This window comes from Bacillus rossius, chromosome 18 (assembly GCF_032445375.1).
Source record: "Bacillus rossius redtenbacheri isolate Brsri chromosome 18, Brsri_v3, whole genome shotgun sequence".
Taxonomy (NCBI): domain Eukaryota; kingdom Metazoa; phylum Arthropoda; class Insecta; order Phasmatodea; family Bacillidae; genus Bacillus; species Bacillus rossius.
In genome coordinates this window covers 15,123,243-15,139,122 of record NC_086345.1, presented here as the reverse complement: position 1 = coordinate 15,139,122, position 15,880 = coordinate 15,123,243, and the positions used below count along the sequence as shown (strand labels likewise).

General features: G+C 36.7%; 1 protein-coding gene across 1 annotated transcript; it reads left to right on the top strand.

Annotated features, from left to right (window-relative positions):
• Positions 1-658: 658 nt before the first annotated feature.
• On the top strand, positions 659-15,880 carry LOC134541424 (acylglycerol kinase, mitochondrial). The gene is made up of 8 exons (XM_063384866.1): positions 659-788; positions 2,684-2,803; positions 3,887-4,058; positions 7,077-7,292; positions 7,982-8,288; positions 11,818-11,979; positions 14,674-14,810; positions 15,474-15,880. The coding sequence occupies exons 1-8, from the start codon at positions 679-681 to the stop codon at positions 15,582-15,584; spliced, it is 1,335 nt and encodes a 444-aa protein (XP_063240936.1). The 5' UTR covers positions 659-678; the 3' UTR covers positions 15,585-15,880.

The window sequence follows — 15,880 nt, the reverse complement described above, 5'->3', positions numbered from 1 at the left end:
GGTATCACCCTGAATGTTAAAAAGATGAAGGTGGTCACATTTACGAAGAAAAGGAATATAGCGAGGGTAGTGTATACATTGAAGGTGCAGGAGATAAAGGAGGCTGAAGAGTATAAGTATCTGGGGATGACTCGAGTCTACAAAGTAGGTACCCTGGGATGGGCAAAGCATGTTCAGACGGTGGTGAGTAAGGGTAGGAAGGCGCCGAGGCTGCTTGGCAGGACCCTACAGGGTGCAAGGAGTAGGGTAAGGGAGAAGGCATACTCCACATTGGGTCAGGCCAGTGATGGAGTATGCGGTGGTGATCTGGGATTCCTACCTAGTGACTAAGTTAAGGGAGCTGGAGAAGGTGCAGCGTAGAGCAGTGAGTTGGATGATGAGTATGTGGTAGAGAAAGGAATGGCAAGAGGGGAAACATTAACATTAAACAAATAATATTAAAATATTTTAAAAGTATTTTATCAATATTATTTTTTTAGTTAAAACATTTATTTCTCTGGTTTAAATTTCAATTAATATTTGATCATTAAAAATATGACTTTATATGAATTTAAACAGAAGTAGTTGACAGTTGCAGCGCTTGCTATTGTGCCAATTTCAAACACAACCTGAGGCAATTTAAGTTGCCACTGGCACCGCATGACCCTCATTTATATCTTTGTTAACGGTAAATTCAAGATGGCGAAAGTTGTCAATATTTTAAAAACTATCCGAAATAATTGGAAAAAATCCGTATTTGGCAGCGTATTAGTTTTTTATGGAGTAAACTATGGCAGAAATAAATATGAGTCAGTTTCTTTTATTTACATTGTGAATTGTTTTTACAGACTTGAGAAGGAAATTTAAACAATTATTTCATATTTCGAGTGAAATGCATAATTAATTCTTAATCAATTAAATAAATTTTAAACACATTTATGTAGTTGTTTCGCATATGTAATATTTTCTTAGTATAGGCGCGGAACAAGACTTTTCTTCGTATGGAATTCTTATGCGATGGAATAATTTTTTGGTTAGGGGGAGGGGGCAATTTTATGAAAATGGGTAATTCGGAGAGCCACTTTTCCGGGGAAGAAAAAATCAAAAATATTTAAAATGATTTTCTTCAATTACTTACATTTTTAAGAAATTATTTTTAAGGAGGGTGTTCGATATTTATTAAATACCACAGTTTTTCCCAAAAATCGAATGCATTTTATTACTTCTGTTAATGTTTTATAATCTTTATGTAAGATCCCATTGCATTTGAATAAGTGTTCGCTCTGATAATCATTTTAAGTAGAGATTATGTTAAGGTATCCACATGTGATAAATTGTATTTTTGATTTTAACGGTTTGGTGAAAACATTACTGTAATTACATTAATGTAAATACAGTGACTTAAATTTGTGTTGAGCATTAATAGCGTTGCTGAGACCAATTTTCCACGAGAGGTTGCACTTATTGTTGTAGCAGCCCTACTGTTTACTTGATACTAGTTACAACTTTACCCTGTGGTTTTCCTGTGATTTTTAGGAATACGATGCAGCAGAGACTGTTTAAAAAAAAAAAAAAATAATAAACAGATGTTTAATGTTAGTACGTCATGGGCAGGGCCAAGACTGTTTTCCATTTAGTTTGTTGTCTGTTACAAGTGAATATCAAATAAAATTGGCCAATGTTGAAAAAAAATTGTGTATATCATTCATAATTTCTTTTTTGTAAGAGTAACATTTCTGGAAAAATAGTTTTTTAAATACCAAAATTTTTTTCATTAATTCTGTAGGTACATAATTTTGAATCATTTTCTAAGAGTGTGATGTGATATAGATTTTGTATGCTACAAATTTTCTTCAATTTTTTAAAATACTAATGCATTTAATTACTTCCTTCGATGTCTTATAATCATTATATGAAAGTCCATTGCATTTGAAAAAGTTATTCTCCCCCATAGTAACCATTTTACGTGGAGGTTAGGTTAAGGTAGCTACATGTGAAAAATGGTATTTACTGGTTTAATAGTTTGGTGTAAAATTGTTATTATTACCTAATATAAATATAGTGATGTAAATTCATGTTGTGCTTTAATAGCATAGCTGAGACTGTTATCAATCAGAGTGTGCCCTGATTGGTTAAAAGTCTAACGTTGCGGCTTTTCCGTGAATAAAATAATAAAATTCAGAAAATGGCATTTTTCAGTACCATAAATGTTCCTGTACTTTTCCTGAAAACAGCGTTTATGAATTTATTCTGGTTTCTAAATATTTACAGCCTATAGGTTGCATTACGTAGCCTGTGCGTTGTTGCAGCCGTTGCCATTTTGTGCTTTAATTGAGTAGCTGATCCTGTGGCTCTCTAAGTATAAAAACATTTAGTATATTTTGTATTTGGATTTTGTGCACAGTGGAAGGTAAAAAAATAAAAAAATATATAATTTGTGTTTAATGTACGTTTGCGGGCTGCCCGAGTTTGTGAGTTCCTACTGTGCATTCAAACCCAAATGTCATCACTTTTCAGGTGGTTTAAAAAAAAAACTAAAAAAAAAAAAAAAAAACAATATGGAGGTGTGGAGCGTTGACTTGTTACATGAGATAGCATTTAATCTGACGTTTAAAAAAAATTATTACGTTTGAATTTTTTTTTTCAGTGAATGTGTTGAGCATTGCATTTTGAACAAGAACTAATAGCTACGTATGTCTTCCAGAATCTCGGAACTCATGCGAGAGTACTGCCAGGAGGCTGTCAAGTACGGGGAACAGCCTGCTCCGCTGGGGTCCAAGCTCCGCCAGATCATCGTGATTCTAAACCCAGCGGCTAACAAAAGGTTACCTAACAACACAATATTTAAGTGGATGGAAAATAAAAAAAGTCCGGCCAGATGAATTTTTGCAAAGAGCTTTGAGGGTATTTCTGAGAGGAAAAGAATGTTCTGTTTCTCTAGATATTTTTATTCGAGATAGTCAAACAAAACTTATTTTACATGTATTATGATACCTTAGCTATTTTTCTACATACTTGCCGTAGAAATTGCTTGGTTTGGCATTCTCTACCACCCATTAGTTTTATGCCCCACAATTTTCAAACATCCTGTATGGTAGTGGGTCTGGAAACTCATGAAAAGGTAAAATGTTAAACTGATGTTTTTACCCCTCTTTTGTCTCCCATTGTAAGTTGGAAGTTTTGTTCAACTTGAGTTCCTCTTATCACACCTTCACCCTTCCTTTCTTTCCTTTGGATGTAGGCCTGTGCGAATGTACTAGTTTTTTTTATGCGAAGCGAATATCAACATTGAATGTTTATAATATTCACAAAGTCGAATCAATTTGCGAATATTGTTCTCGGTGGAGCTGTGTTACCCTTATTTTTAAAATATAAGATTGATGATAAATAAATCGTTTAACATTTGTAATGTTTGAACTGAATAACTGATTAACCAGTTGGACGAGCTATGTATAACATCGCTTGATAAAAATTATAAAATAACCATGCTTAATATAATATTGAGCATATTTAATAGCGAATGGAGTTCTATACAGCTAACTTTATTTAAGCAAAACATATAGGACACAAAAAAAAAAACTAAATATTTTCATGAGCGAATCTTAGGCTTCCAATGTTTTAAAGCTTTGCAACAAATGCAAAGCTTTGCATCACAACTGGAGCTTGAAACAAAACAAATAGCAAATTCCTGGCGAAGTCAGATAAAATGTTTAAATTGATTGTTTCACATTGTCAAAAGCTTCGCACAGGCCTATTTGTATGTGCCTCTGACTGTACAGCTAAGTGAAAAAAAAGGAGGGGGGGGGGAAATATATAAATATATATATATTTTTTGTGAACCTGAAACCATGTACAAGTTCGGTGTGTTCGTCCGTTGTGTTCATTGTTCGATGTTGCACTGTTCTAGAAAGGCAAAGGCAAACTTTGAGAAGTTCTGTGGTCCGTTGTTGTACCTAGCGGGCATCAGTGTTACTGTGGTGCAGACGGAATCGGAAGGACAGGCGCGGGGGCTGGTCGAAAACTTGGACCAGGCCGTTGACGCCATCGTCGTGGCTGGTGGGGACGGCACTGTCTCGGAGGTATGCCAGCGTTCCAGTTTATGTGTTTTCGAAGGTGCGTTAAGTTTCCACCGGTTTAAGGCACCGTAGCTAAAAACCTTTTTCCCACTCGGGTGTTTTTTTACAATCTAATTTTTTTATGGGCTTCAAATTGTGAGGTATGATTTTGATTTGCGACTTTTAATATACAAATAGAATGGTGTAATAAATCTTATCTAAGTGTTAGTATCTAATCATTTCAAAAATCTAGATCACCTTTTTAAAATTTTATTTCAATTGGCTGCAAGTGTTCATTTATTTATATTTTGCAATAAATATATTTAACAACATTAATCTAACATTTTCCTTTGTTGTAGAAATTTATAGTAGTTGTAATGTAATACATTTTAAGAAGGAATTCATTTTTGATCCCCAGAAATTTGTCTGTAGTATTTCCAAATTATATGAGTGTTCTGTAGAACAGTATTATATTAGAACTACATGTGATTTGCATTTTGAATTATTTACAACTAGCTAAAGTACCCATGCTTTGGCTATGGCAATCTACAGGTGGAACACATACAGCTCATTACACACATTGCAATGAAACAATGCAATAGGCATTGTCAGGAGGCGAAGACAGCACGAACAACGCTATAGCGAACTTTCGTCTTGACTGAGAATATATGGACAACTGTTTTTTTTTTTTCCTTCGCACAAACGTTGTTTTAAGAAGCACTACGCATGGTGTTCATCTGTGCTGTCATGAATATATGTTTTGTCACGTCGCTGGGTTCTCCTGTGCGTGTCTGTGTCGTGCATTTTATCTGTTCAGTACCATAGTTGAGGGTCTTCTATTTGTTGTTGTGTCGTACAAGGTCGTCTTTTTTATTTACAGTTCTTTTTGCTACTGTCCCATTGTTGGTAGCTCACTGTGTCCATGTGTGCTGCATTAAGGTTTTGACTAATTCTTTCCACGGAATTTTCTGTGCTGCTTTTGTTTTAAATTTTTGACACCGCCTGATTTTGGCTTGTTTTCTGTGTGTCTGCATATTTATCTCTTGTTTCTGTTATTGAGGTTTCTTATGGCATGGCGTGCAATCAGCAATGGCATATGTGCATAAGATTAACCTTAACTCTATCTTACCATAACCAAAGGTTTAATATTGAAAATTTGCCTTAGGTAAGGCAGAAAGATCACACATTAAGATTCATTCAAAGACCATATATGTATATCGTTGCTGTTACTGCAAAAGGTTGTATGTCAAAAATTGAAATTTTTAAATTTTTGGCTGTTTGTGTATTTCGGAAGGCAACCTATGTTGTGGCAAAAAGTCGTTTGTCAATAACTGTAAAGTAAGAAGCATAATTATAAGAATACTACTAAAATTTCATAACATATGTAATATGATAACCCTGATGAATGAAACAGTTTTTTTTGATCTCCTGGAAAGTGAGACATTTTGACATACGACCTTTTGCAGTAACAGCGACCGATATGGTAGTGTCTGATGACAGTATTATTATAGTTCTAGTTATTTAAAAATAAAAAATGAATTGAATACTAAATGCCAATGACTTTACAGAGGGAAATATTTGTAGTAGCTAGTAAGTACTGTCTTCGTGAATTCCATTAAATAATATACTGTTCCTTAATGAAACCCAAATTCGAAAATTTAACCATAGAAAAATGTTATGGCCCAAGAACTGTGTAAGTCAAGATTTCGTACTTGGTGTTCCTATATCACTCCTTTAACGCTTAAACAATATTTTATATAGTGCTTAGTAGAATATTTAGATTTTTGTTTTGCTTACTGATTTCTCTTTATTTATTTACTATTTATTTATTTATTTATTTATTCTGATGATGATTTTATTGTGGCAGGTGCCATAAGGCTATGGAACGATTCATTTTTATGAAACAGTGTAATATTTGCTGTTTACATATTCAAAAGCATACTAAAATCCATGTGAGACACTGAGAAACTGAAATATACATTTGTAACAAATTTTAATGTACGTACATACCTTTAAAAAGATAACAAGTTTCAGAATTTTTTTTTACATTTAGTTTGTACGGATTAAAAAAAAAATTTCATTTTAGGATATACACATCCGAAACTTCGGTGAATTATCCGCCAAGGACACGGCTACAACCCAGAAGCCAAGCTACTTTATACACATCTGTTAGCAGATTACACTTGAGAATTCAAGTAAGCAAGCAAAAAACGGTTAAAAACAGCCTGAAGTGGTTTTATCGAATTAAATCAAGTACAATACAGGAAATTACTAAATACATGAAATTTAATGATCAGAACATATCGCTAAACCATCAATTCTTCTTACATATATAATTAAGGGGCCCGCCTCGTCAGGGGTGTATGTGTGTTAGTGAGGCGGGATGATAAGCGCGACGCTCGCTGGTATTTCCAGCGCGGTATAGCCTCTAAGCGCAAGTCTCTGAACTGGCGCGCATTCGTCTCGTCGGCACAGGATAACTGAAATTTGAGCGGTGACCGTAACATTATATGGCGGAGAAATGAAGATACAGGTGTAATGCAAAGTCCCTTAAGTGCTTTCAAGAATCTGTACTGATTGTTTAATGCCTAAAAATTACGCTGGAAACACGCGTTTTAGCCATTTTAACGCTTCTAAAAATACAGTTTAAAAACTTAATCCGAAATCAAAAGTACTTTTCGACCCTCAGCGAACTCTTAAATGCTATTCGTAAATAGGCCCCACCTCGGATATCTTGAGTAGTTTTGAAATCGCGTTGTTTTTCCTGAAGCTCTGCACACCGTGTGTGTGCCCAGGTAGGCGGAGCCCTTAAGTGGTTTTATCAAATTAAATCAGGTACAATACAAGAAATTACTAAATACATGAACTAACGTAAAATATCATGATCGGAACACATCGCTAAACCATCAATTCTTCTTACGTATGTAATTAAGCATTATTTACGTTATACCAAAAAAAAACCTCACAAAGTGTTAAAACTTATCACGAAACATAGTAAATGGTGGGAACTTAGCAGGACTCGAGATGTTGTGTTCTCCGCAGGTGGTGACGGGACTGCTGAGGCGGCCCGACGGGAACCAGGCGGCCCAGCGCAGGTTCCCGGTCGGGATCCTGCCGCTCGGCCAGACCAACACGGTGGCCGGCTCGCTCTTCGCCGCGGCGGACTCGAACCTCGTCAGGACCATGGCCGACGCCACGATGGCCGTCGTACGGGAGGTCACCCGGCCCCTCGACGTCGTCAGGGTCCAGGCCCTGGAGGTGAACGACGAAACATCCATCGGTTTGTCCAGCGCCGAGGGGGGGGGAAAAATAAATTAAGGATTTCTGGGGAACTCAGGGGCAGGGCCGGTGCAAGGCAAATTAATTGGCGCCCTAGGGGAAAAACTTTAATGCCGCTGCCTCCTTCCCCCGGACACCCCAAAAAAAATTTTTCCTTGCCTCAAAATACATCACGTCAAGCCTAAGATTTTGTCAACAATCAAATGTAAGCAGGCTTTTTTTATTACTTTTTTACTTATTACAAATCATATAATAAACTGGTCACCGTGGACTTTAAATAATTTACTTATATCGATATAAACATTCAAAACTGTTACAAAAAAATCCATTTTCATCTAGTTTCAATGATCGTTAAAACATGTTACATCAGCTGTTTATGTGTCGTGCTGCACTGCCCCCCGGCCACTTGGCGCCCTGGGCGGTCGCCTGGTTCGCCCGTACGGACGCGCCGGCCCCGCTCAGGGGTGAAAATATGATTTAGGCGAGGGGAATTTTTGCTACCTAATTTTTCTCAGTTGTACCCGGAGTAGACCTGTGCTCGAAGTTCCGACTGGGCGGATCGGTCGAAGCTCTTTTTTTAAATGTTAGATCTGCCTCGCCAGGAAATTTGCTGTTCGTTTTATTTGAAGTTTCGGTAGTAATGCCTTGTGTTCGTGGTGTGTTCCCAGACGGAGGACGGGCCGCCGGGGAAGCCGGTGTACTGCCTGGGCGGGGTGAGGTGGGGGGCGTACCGCGACGCCCACGCGCGCCGGGACAAGTACTGGTACTGGGACGGGCTGCGGGCGCACGTCGCGTACGTCTTCTGCGGCCTGAAGAGCGGTCTCTCGTGGCACTGCGAGGCGGGAGCCACGTACGCCCGGCCGTGCGCGGGGTGCTCCAAGTGCCGCGGCGTCGGCGGAGACGAGGCGGGGGGCCGCGTGTTGGAGGGGCGGTCCCGCCTGTGGCACGCGTTCCTGCCCTGGAGGTCCGGGACAGGTTCGTATATCGCGTCCGCCGGTACGGAAGATCATTAGGAGCATGCGTTTCCTATTGGCCTTCCTTTCACAAATTAAACTTTATCCATGAAAATTTTGCCTTAGTTAAGGCAGAGAGGATCACACATTAAGATCTACTCAGAGACCACATATGGACGCAGTTATGCAAAAAAGGGGACCAACCCACGATTTTGTTGTATTTTTTTTGAAAATTAAATTAAAACAGCACGAGGTTGGATCATACCGGTCGTTGCCATTATTACGTCGGTATTTTATTCCGGACCGTTGAAATTATACCCGCATCATGTTATCGATACGAGAATTACAATTTATGATTAACTTTAACTTTCAAAATACTCAGAATAGGTTTCACGTGGGTTGGTTCCTTTTTGCATAACTACGTCCGTATATGTTAGTGTCAGCTGTAGTTATTTACAAAAAATATGAATTGAATACTAAATTCCAATGAGTTTACAAAGGGGAAATGTTTTTAGTAGCTAGTGAGTACGGTCTTCAGGAATTCCGTCGAATAGTATACTGTTCCTTAATGATGATTTGATTTAAAGTTGTTTGTTTTCACTTCGGATAGTTTAATGAGTGAGAACCTAATGCCTGTAAATCTACTCGAGTACGTCTCTATTTTAAAACGGTTTCGAAACACTTCACTACAAAAATAAAATGTGGAAATGCAAGCCGAAACGTAAGAAATTGGTTGTTTGCTAATGCTTGCGTTACATTTTTGCATTGTGCATAATTTTTAAACGGTTAATTTAAAATGTTGTAGTTAAGCTTGTTTTGAATCTGGTGTAAGAGTGAAGATTTTAAATGTTTGCACTGAAATTCGTTAATTTTTTTAACTGACATGTTGAAGATTGAAAACCTAACATGAAATACAACGCTCTATCAAATGGTGGAATCATATTTGTTGTAGCCTCAGAATATCTGTGGTAACATAAATTTTCATACGATAAAGTAGTGAAATGTTGGGAAAAAACAAAGCATGAACCATCACGTGGACAAAAGATTTTTCAATGAATTTTTACAAGGCATTTTTGATTAAACTGATTGGCGGTCGTCTGCAAGAGAAGCCATGGTCCTATTTGGCCGGGCCATTCAGGACGCATTTGCTTCCGTGCTGGATGGCTATGATTGGTGTGCTGACGGTAGACTAGTACCTCAAATAAACCCAGCCAACAATGAAACACAGGCAATGCTACAAAGTTTTAACACACAGCTGGTCTGGAAATTTTTTTTTTTTGGAATATACATGGCTCTAAGGATTATTTATCATCGAAAATAGATACAGGAAAGCTTCACTATAAAGAACATGAAGGGACCAAAAAATAGTTGAGTTTGTTATATTGAAGTTCTTTATACTGAAACATAAGCATTGTTATAAATATGTATACCGATAAACACATGAAACACCTTAAGTGTACTAAGGTTCAGTATCTCAGTCATTAGTCTATGGCCGCTTGAAGAACCTGTTCACATACTCTCTACTGATGCTTTGTCTATGGTCAGGAGACACATTGTAGGCAGAGCTGCCAACCTCAAATCACACCCATAAGTAATGACAATTATATGGAAAAAGTACATGTAAATCATGCACGATAAATTTTTCCTGAGGAATTATGACACACACAAGATAAAATAAGGACAATAATAAGCAAAAAAAAAATGAAAAATGTAGGCCTATGCATATGAATACAATGAAAATTAATGAATCAAAGGAAAAAAAAAACGATTTGAACAATACAATCATCTGAATATGTAAGAAATGTCAATAATTTTACAGGTAATTTTCAACCTTCAATTCAAAGTATGCAAAGTTATACTTTTGAACAATTGTCTTTTTATTTGCTTCTTTTATCCTGGTTGGATAAGAACTGTCTTATAAACAAACAACAGAACTTGTAAACAATAACTCTGCGTTAGTTACTTTCGTTTCTTCAGATGTAGCGAAAAAACTACGATATGGATTTATTGCTCGTCATGACTATAAAATGTCCCGCATGTTTCTTTAATTCAATGTGCCCTCTACAGTCATCCCTTCCAACGTGTGCAATCGTAAAGTCACACGTGCATACATTACAAAACGCATGATGTTCCAAAACATTTGAAGACGACAAGCATCGTCATTCTTTTGAATAGTTAGGTCTTAAGTCGAAAGTTTTGATGAATTGCGTTATTTTTTTCTCCCCCATTTACACTTTTGTTCTGTCACACGCTTCATTTCTACAACCGGCACTGAAGAACACAACACTATTGAAAAACGTAAACAATTTCACGACGAAAACACTATGGACTGTGATGAAAAAAATGACTTTCAAAAAATAAATTAAAACACAGGTTAGCCAAAGTACCGTACAAAAATTATCGTGATGTAAGTAGCCAAAAAACGAAAAATCCGAGAATATGTACTAGTTGTATCGTACAACGGACGTAATACCATTCCAATATTATTTCAAAACACGAGAATTAATCTACTAATTTCGATAGTACGTGCGCACACATACTAGTTCCGTTATTGTTTTTGTTTACGTACTCGCTGTTACGTTTGAATAAGAAAATTAAAAATAAAGAACAAGTTTTTGGATGGTAATTTTTTTCATAATTTGCCTCAAGGTTGTTCGTTCAAGTGAATATTTTTGTTTCACAAAGAAACGGACCATTGTAAAATTCGTTAAGATGAAATAAAATTCAAGGTTATAATAGGTATACGTTTTTGGCGGGACCAAACAATGAGTTCGGTTAAGTAAAGTGTTCGTTTAACTGAAGTTCGTTGTACTGGTGCTTTCCTGTACTAGATGTAATTATGAAGTGAGATAAAACCACAATGAAGTCATATTGAATTTTTAAACATATAAAAATAATATATCAAGTAATTCTCACAACAGTATTTTAATTCACATTCCACAAATTTTATTCTTGAACAAAAACTAAACTTAATTCGGTAAATTAATTTTTAGATGTAATGTATTGATTTAGTACCTTTAACAAAAATGACTTGTATCTCACAGTTTAGTTAACAATGTTTTTTTGGTCGCACGAGTGTGGTGAAATATCTCAAATGTGGCTCTTTCCTAACCTTGGCAATGTTCAATAATAGAGACAAGAATTTATGGTTTCATTTTTAAGTCAGTTTTGTTTTTAAAATATGTACTTAGGTGATTTTGGTGTTATTTACTGTATTTATTTTAAATTCTGTTTATTATTGTAAAATATGTTTTCCCTGATACTTATTCCATTAAATTATGTCACTTTGACTAACACATGATGCAATTTTACAATAAATAATTTGTGAGAGTAATGACTTGGCCCGAAATTTTTGGAATATTAAATCGCCAACTGTTGTGTTGTTTCCTCGTTGGTAACGTAAATTTTTTTAGGTTTCTTGAGATACTTCTTAACAGAGTTTTTTTTTTACTTTATAAGTTGAGAGTACAGTTTTGTTCGTTCCCCTCCAAATTAGTTAGCTTTCATGATGAAGACTTAACAAATTTCTGCATTTCATTATGTTTGTGCAGTTAATACAAGAGATGAACTCGTAGACTACAGCAAGGTCCAGAACAGCGAGTGTGGCATGCTTCACAAGAAGGACATCTCAACGGTGGAGTTCTCTCTCACCACCGAGAACGTGCGTCCGAACTGCCACAGAGACGGGATACCTCACATGGAAATGTGTCTCGGTAAGTGCGAAAACAAATTCTCCACGTAGGTGTTCAGAAAACATTGTATCTCTTTTTGTGTGCGTTTATTTCGCTCGGTTCTAAGATGAACTTTTGTTTCTTTGATTCTGAGATTGTCTTTTTTAATTGAATTTTTTTAATGCTTGAAAATGCGGTGCTAATTCGAGCATTGAGGGATCTTTAAAAAATACGCAGACGCGGGATGCATGCTGGTAATGGAGATTCACGGAAGAGTCTCGGTGGACAGTAACGGGACTGATGTCAGTTCCCCCACCATAGCGCTCTAGGTGCGCACGGGACCTAGCCAGCATCTGGAGGCGAGCAACTTGCTGCACAGCCGTCCTGCGTGCTACCCCTATCATGTTGCTAGAAGAGGGGTGGGCCGAGCCTACCAGAGTCGCACCGATAGTCACCACTCACCCTACACCCCTCGCAGGCCAGGACGGTACAAAACGCCACGCTCTGGCAGAGTGTTCCCGGAGCAGGAAGCCCTACAGCACTCCTTTAGCTCGCACGCTGCCTATGTGCCCTGCTGCCAACTTACAGGCATACCCGTCAGCAATCACGTTTATGCATACAATGAAACACTCGTTAAACAATCACTGTTAAAAAATTTTTACGTCAGGTACTAGAAACTACAAAATAAATAACACCACTTCTACACAGTAACGAGATAGTCCACCCGCCAAGTAGGTAATTTAAAAATTTTAATCAACTGAAAAGTTAAAAGTTTCAGTATTCATATTTTTCTCAGTTACTTAACAATTGATTTACTTCCTTATTATAAGAGCTACAAGACTGATAATTGGACGTAGTTATGCAAAAAGGAACCAACCTACAATTTTGTTATATTTTATTTGAAAATAAATTAAAATAGTACAAGGTTGATCGTACCGTCGTTGCTATTATTATATCAGTATTTATAATAGACCATTAAAATTATACCCACATTATGTTATCAATACGAGAATTACAATTTATAATTAACTTTAACTTCAAAATACTCAGAATAGGTTTCATGTGGGTTGGTTCCTTTTTGCATAACTACGTCCATTTGTGGTATGAAACGCTGATTTTAAGACGTCCTTAGTTTCTGTTTTCGTAATCAATACAGTACATACCACTCCGTAGGTCCGTAAATGAACGTCTAAATTGGTAATGATTACTGAAAATCTGTAATATTTGGTAGTGCTGCGCGTGCCAGGCGTAGCCGCAGACGTCATCCGGTTGTGAGTTAAGGCCCCTTTTGGGGATTTTAGGGCGAACCTCCATGGCTAACCACAAGTAGTAAGGTTGTTGGTGGTTAGGGATTAGGTACAGTAGAACCCTGTTATAATGTTTTTCAAGGGAGCACAAGAAAAAAACATTATAAGCAGGAAATCTAAATTTAGCACTTAACAATGTTCGAGCTTTGTACCAATGGACTCACCAAGCTATGTAAACAACTTTAATGTTAAAAACAAAGTTAGTAGGTATACTTGATACATGAATTTTCTGAAACAAGCCAACAATTTTTCAACTTCGTCTTGTTCCCTGGTTAAATTTTGTTTGTCTTTAAAGATACACTGCCACATTTTTTGTAAAATTGTCTCACGATTCATGATGACAACATTAAGAGTGAGAACGTATACTCCTTCGCCACCTGAATATGTTTAATTTTGGGATTCCTACGTATGAATGAAAAAAAAAATTATTTGTAAGCAATAGAAAACACTTTTAGTTATGCCCTCGCACAATGGTTGGCAACTTAAATATCGTAGGACTATGTAGGTGCATCTGAATACCCACTGGAATGGCAAGGAAGAGAAGAGTTGACTAATGGTGCCAACTGACACGTAACTATGAACATTGTGTACCTTCAGTATATTGCATAAAATTGTATTTTAACAAACTTCATGTATTGTATGGCAGTGATTGTAAACATAAACATACATAAAGGAAACTTTTTATCGTAAGTGATGGAATAATTTGGTTTTAAAACATTCCCCCCCCCCCCCCCCCCCCCCCCCCATTTATTGAATGTTAGAAAGCAAACATTATAAGCAGGAAATTACACTATTTATGAACGTTATATGCAGGAAATAAATACATTGTCCTAATGGGGGAAATATTGGGACTTTAAAAATATGACATTATAAGCAGGAAAACATTATATGCAGGAACATTATAACAGGGTTCTACTGTATTACCTCTGCACAGTTACCATCACGTTATTAAAACAATAGGGGAAAACATAAACTCAGAATTTACCACTCACTTGGTAGAGCAAAACAAAAAACAAGCAGCGAGAGATTAAATCTGTGCCGACAGGATCATACGTTTTGTCGTCTTATACAGGTAGTTTCCTAATCTAAGGTCTGATATTAAATAAAATAACTTAACACTAATTTTAAACCAAATATATTTATTTTTAAGAAGTTTTCGAGAATTTATTTCAAATATGTGATAAAGGTTTCCCGTCTAATGTTGGCCAATTGCGGTTTTTTCTACCTGTTGGCTGGCTTCCCTTCAGGTGCTACCTGTCTGCTCTTGGTGCCTACCGGAAGATGGTGCCATGTACTTGCACTGATTGCATTGTCTTATGTATCTATGTATGTATGTGTCGTGTCCCTCGAGTGTTAGTGGGCATTTGACAAATCACATAAATAATAAATAAATAAATGAATGTTAGTTGCTGTTGTCATGTTGTCACAGGACCGCCAACCGTGAGCTACACGGGCTTTGTTTCGGAAGGCTGGCGACGCGTGAACGGCCAGGAGCCTCAAGTCGCTGAGAAGTTACAGATCAGGGAGATTGTGCTTCGACCTGTTATTCCTCAGGATTCTTCGAAGGTTGGTGCCACAATCGCACTCACCTAGCATTTGAAAAACAAAACTTGAGCGACTATTTTGATTCTCACCAGAGATTTGCAACTTCTAACCTCGGTAACAAGCGAATTCACGTGTCCTCATGTTGCAAATACATTTATAATATGAAACTCTGGCACGTAATTTAACGTACATAAAGGTATGGTTTACGTCGCAGTGTCAGGGGTGGAGGCTTAATGCAAATACTGACGGCAAGAAAGTAGGGATGTATAAATGGTCCATAAATTAGTTACCTAACAAGTTGACTTACGACTTGCCGATTTAACTGTCCAAATGTGCGAGTGTAAACAGCGGCACTTTCACTTGTCTACAAATATTGTAACCTGTAGTAACAACGTGCATATTTTTAAATTATTGAATTTGTAGTAAATATTTTAATACAGCCTACTTGTAGCAAAAAGAAAAAAAAAATATTTCATTTCTTTCTGCAGTGAAATCAGTACATGCAAAATTTTAGGAGATCTTACAACCTTCACAATGTGCCAACTGCATTAGTACTCTAAAGATAACAGTTTTTAGTGTAGCTGTGCTTTTTGTAAATTGTGTATTCGTGTGATGTTTATGTTGTAATTTTTTTTTTACATTTTGCAGTACATAAAACCTAGAGTAAATTAATTTTCATTGCAGGACAAAGAACGCTGGATTTCCATAGACAACGAGGACTATGAGCTGAAGCCTATCCATGTTACGTTACTCCCGAAGAAAATTCACGTTTTTTGTACAAGTAACGTTGCGTAGTTTTGTGTGCATTTTGTCTTGAACACTAGTATCAACTTCAGAAGTCCAGAAGTCAAGCTAAGTATAGTTAGATTAAGAGTAGATTCAATTTTATATTTATGTAGCCATCACTTTTGTTAATTTTTTTTTGGAAACTTTTATACACATTTGTAAATAATATATGTGCTGCTAATGTGTATTACACGAAAGAACATTGTCAAGCATCATTTAGTGCTACATGCTGATGAATCAGTCATATATTTTTAATTGTGTTTGCTAGAGTTTTGTGAAAATATAATAAAAAGATGTTAACATTA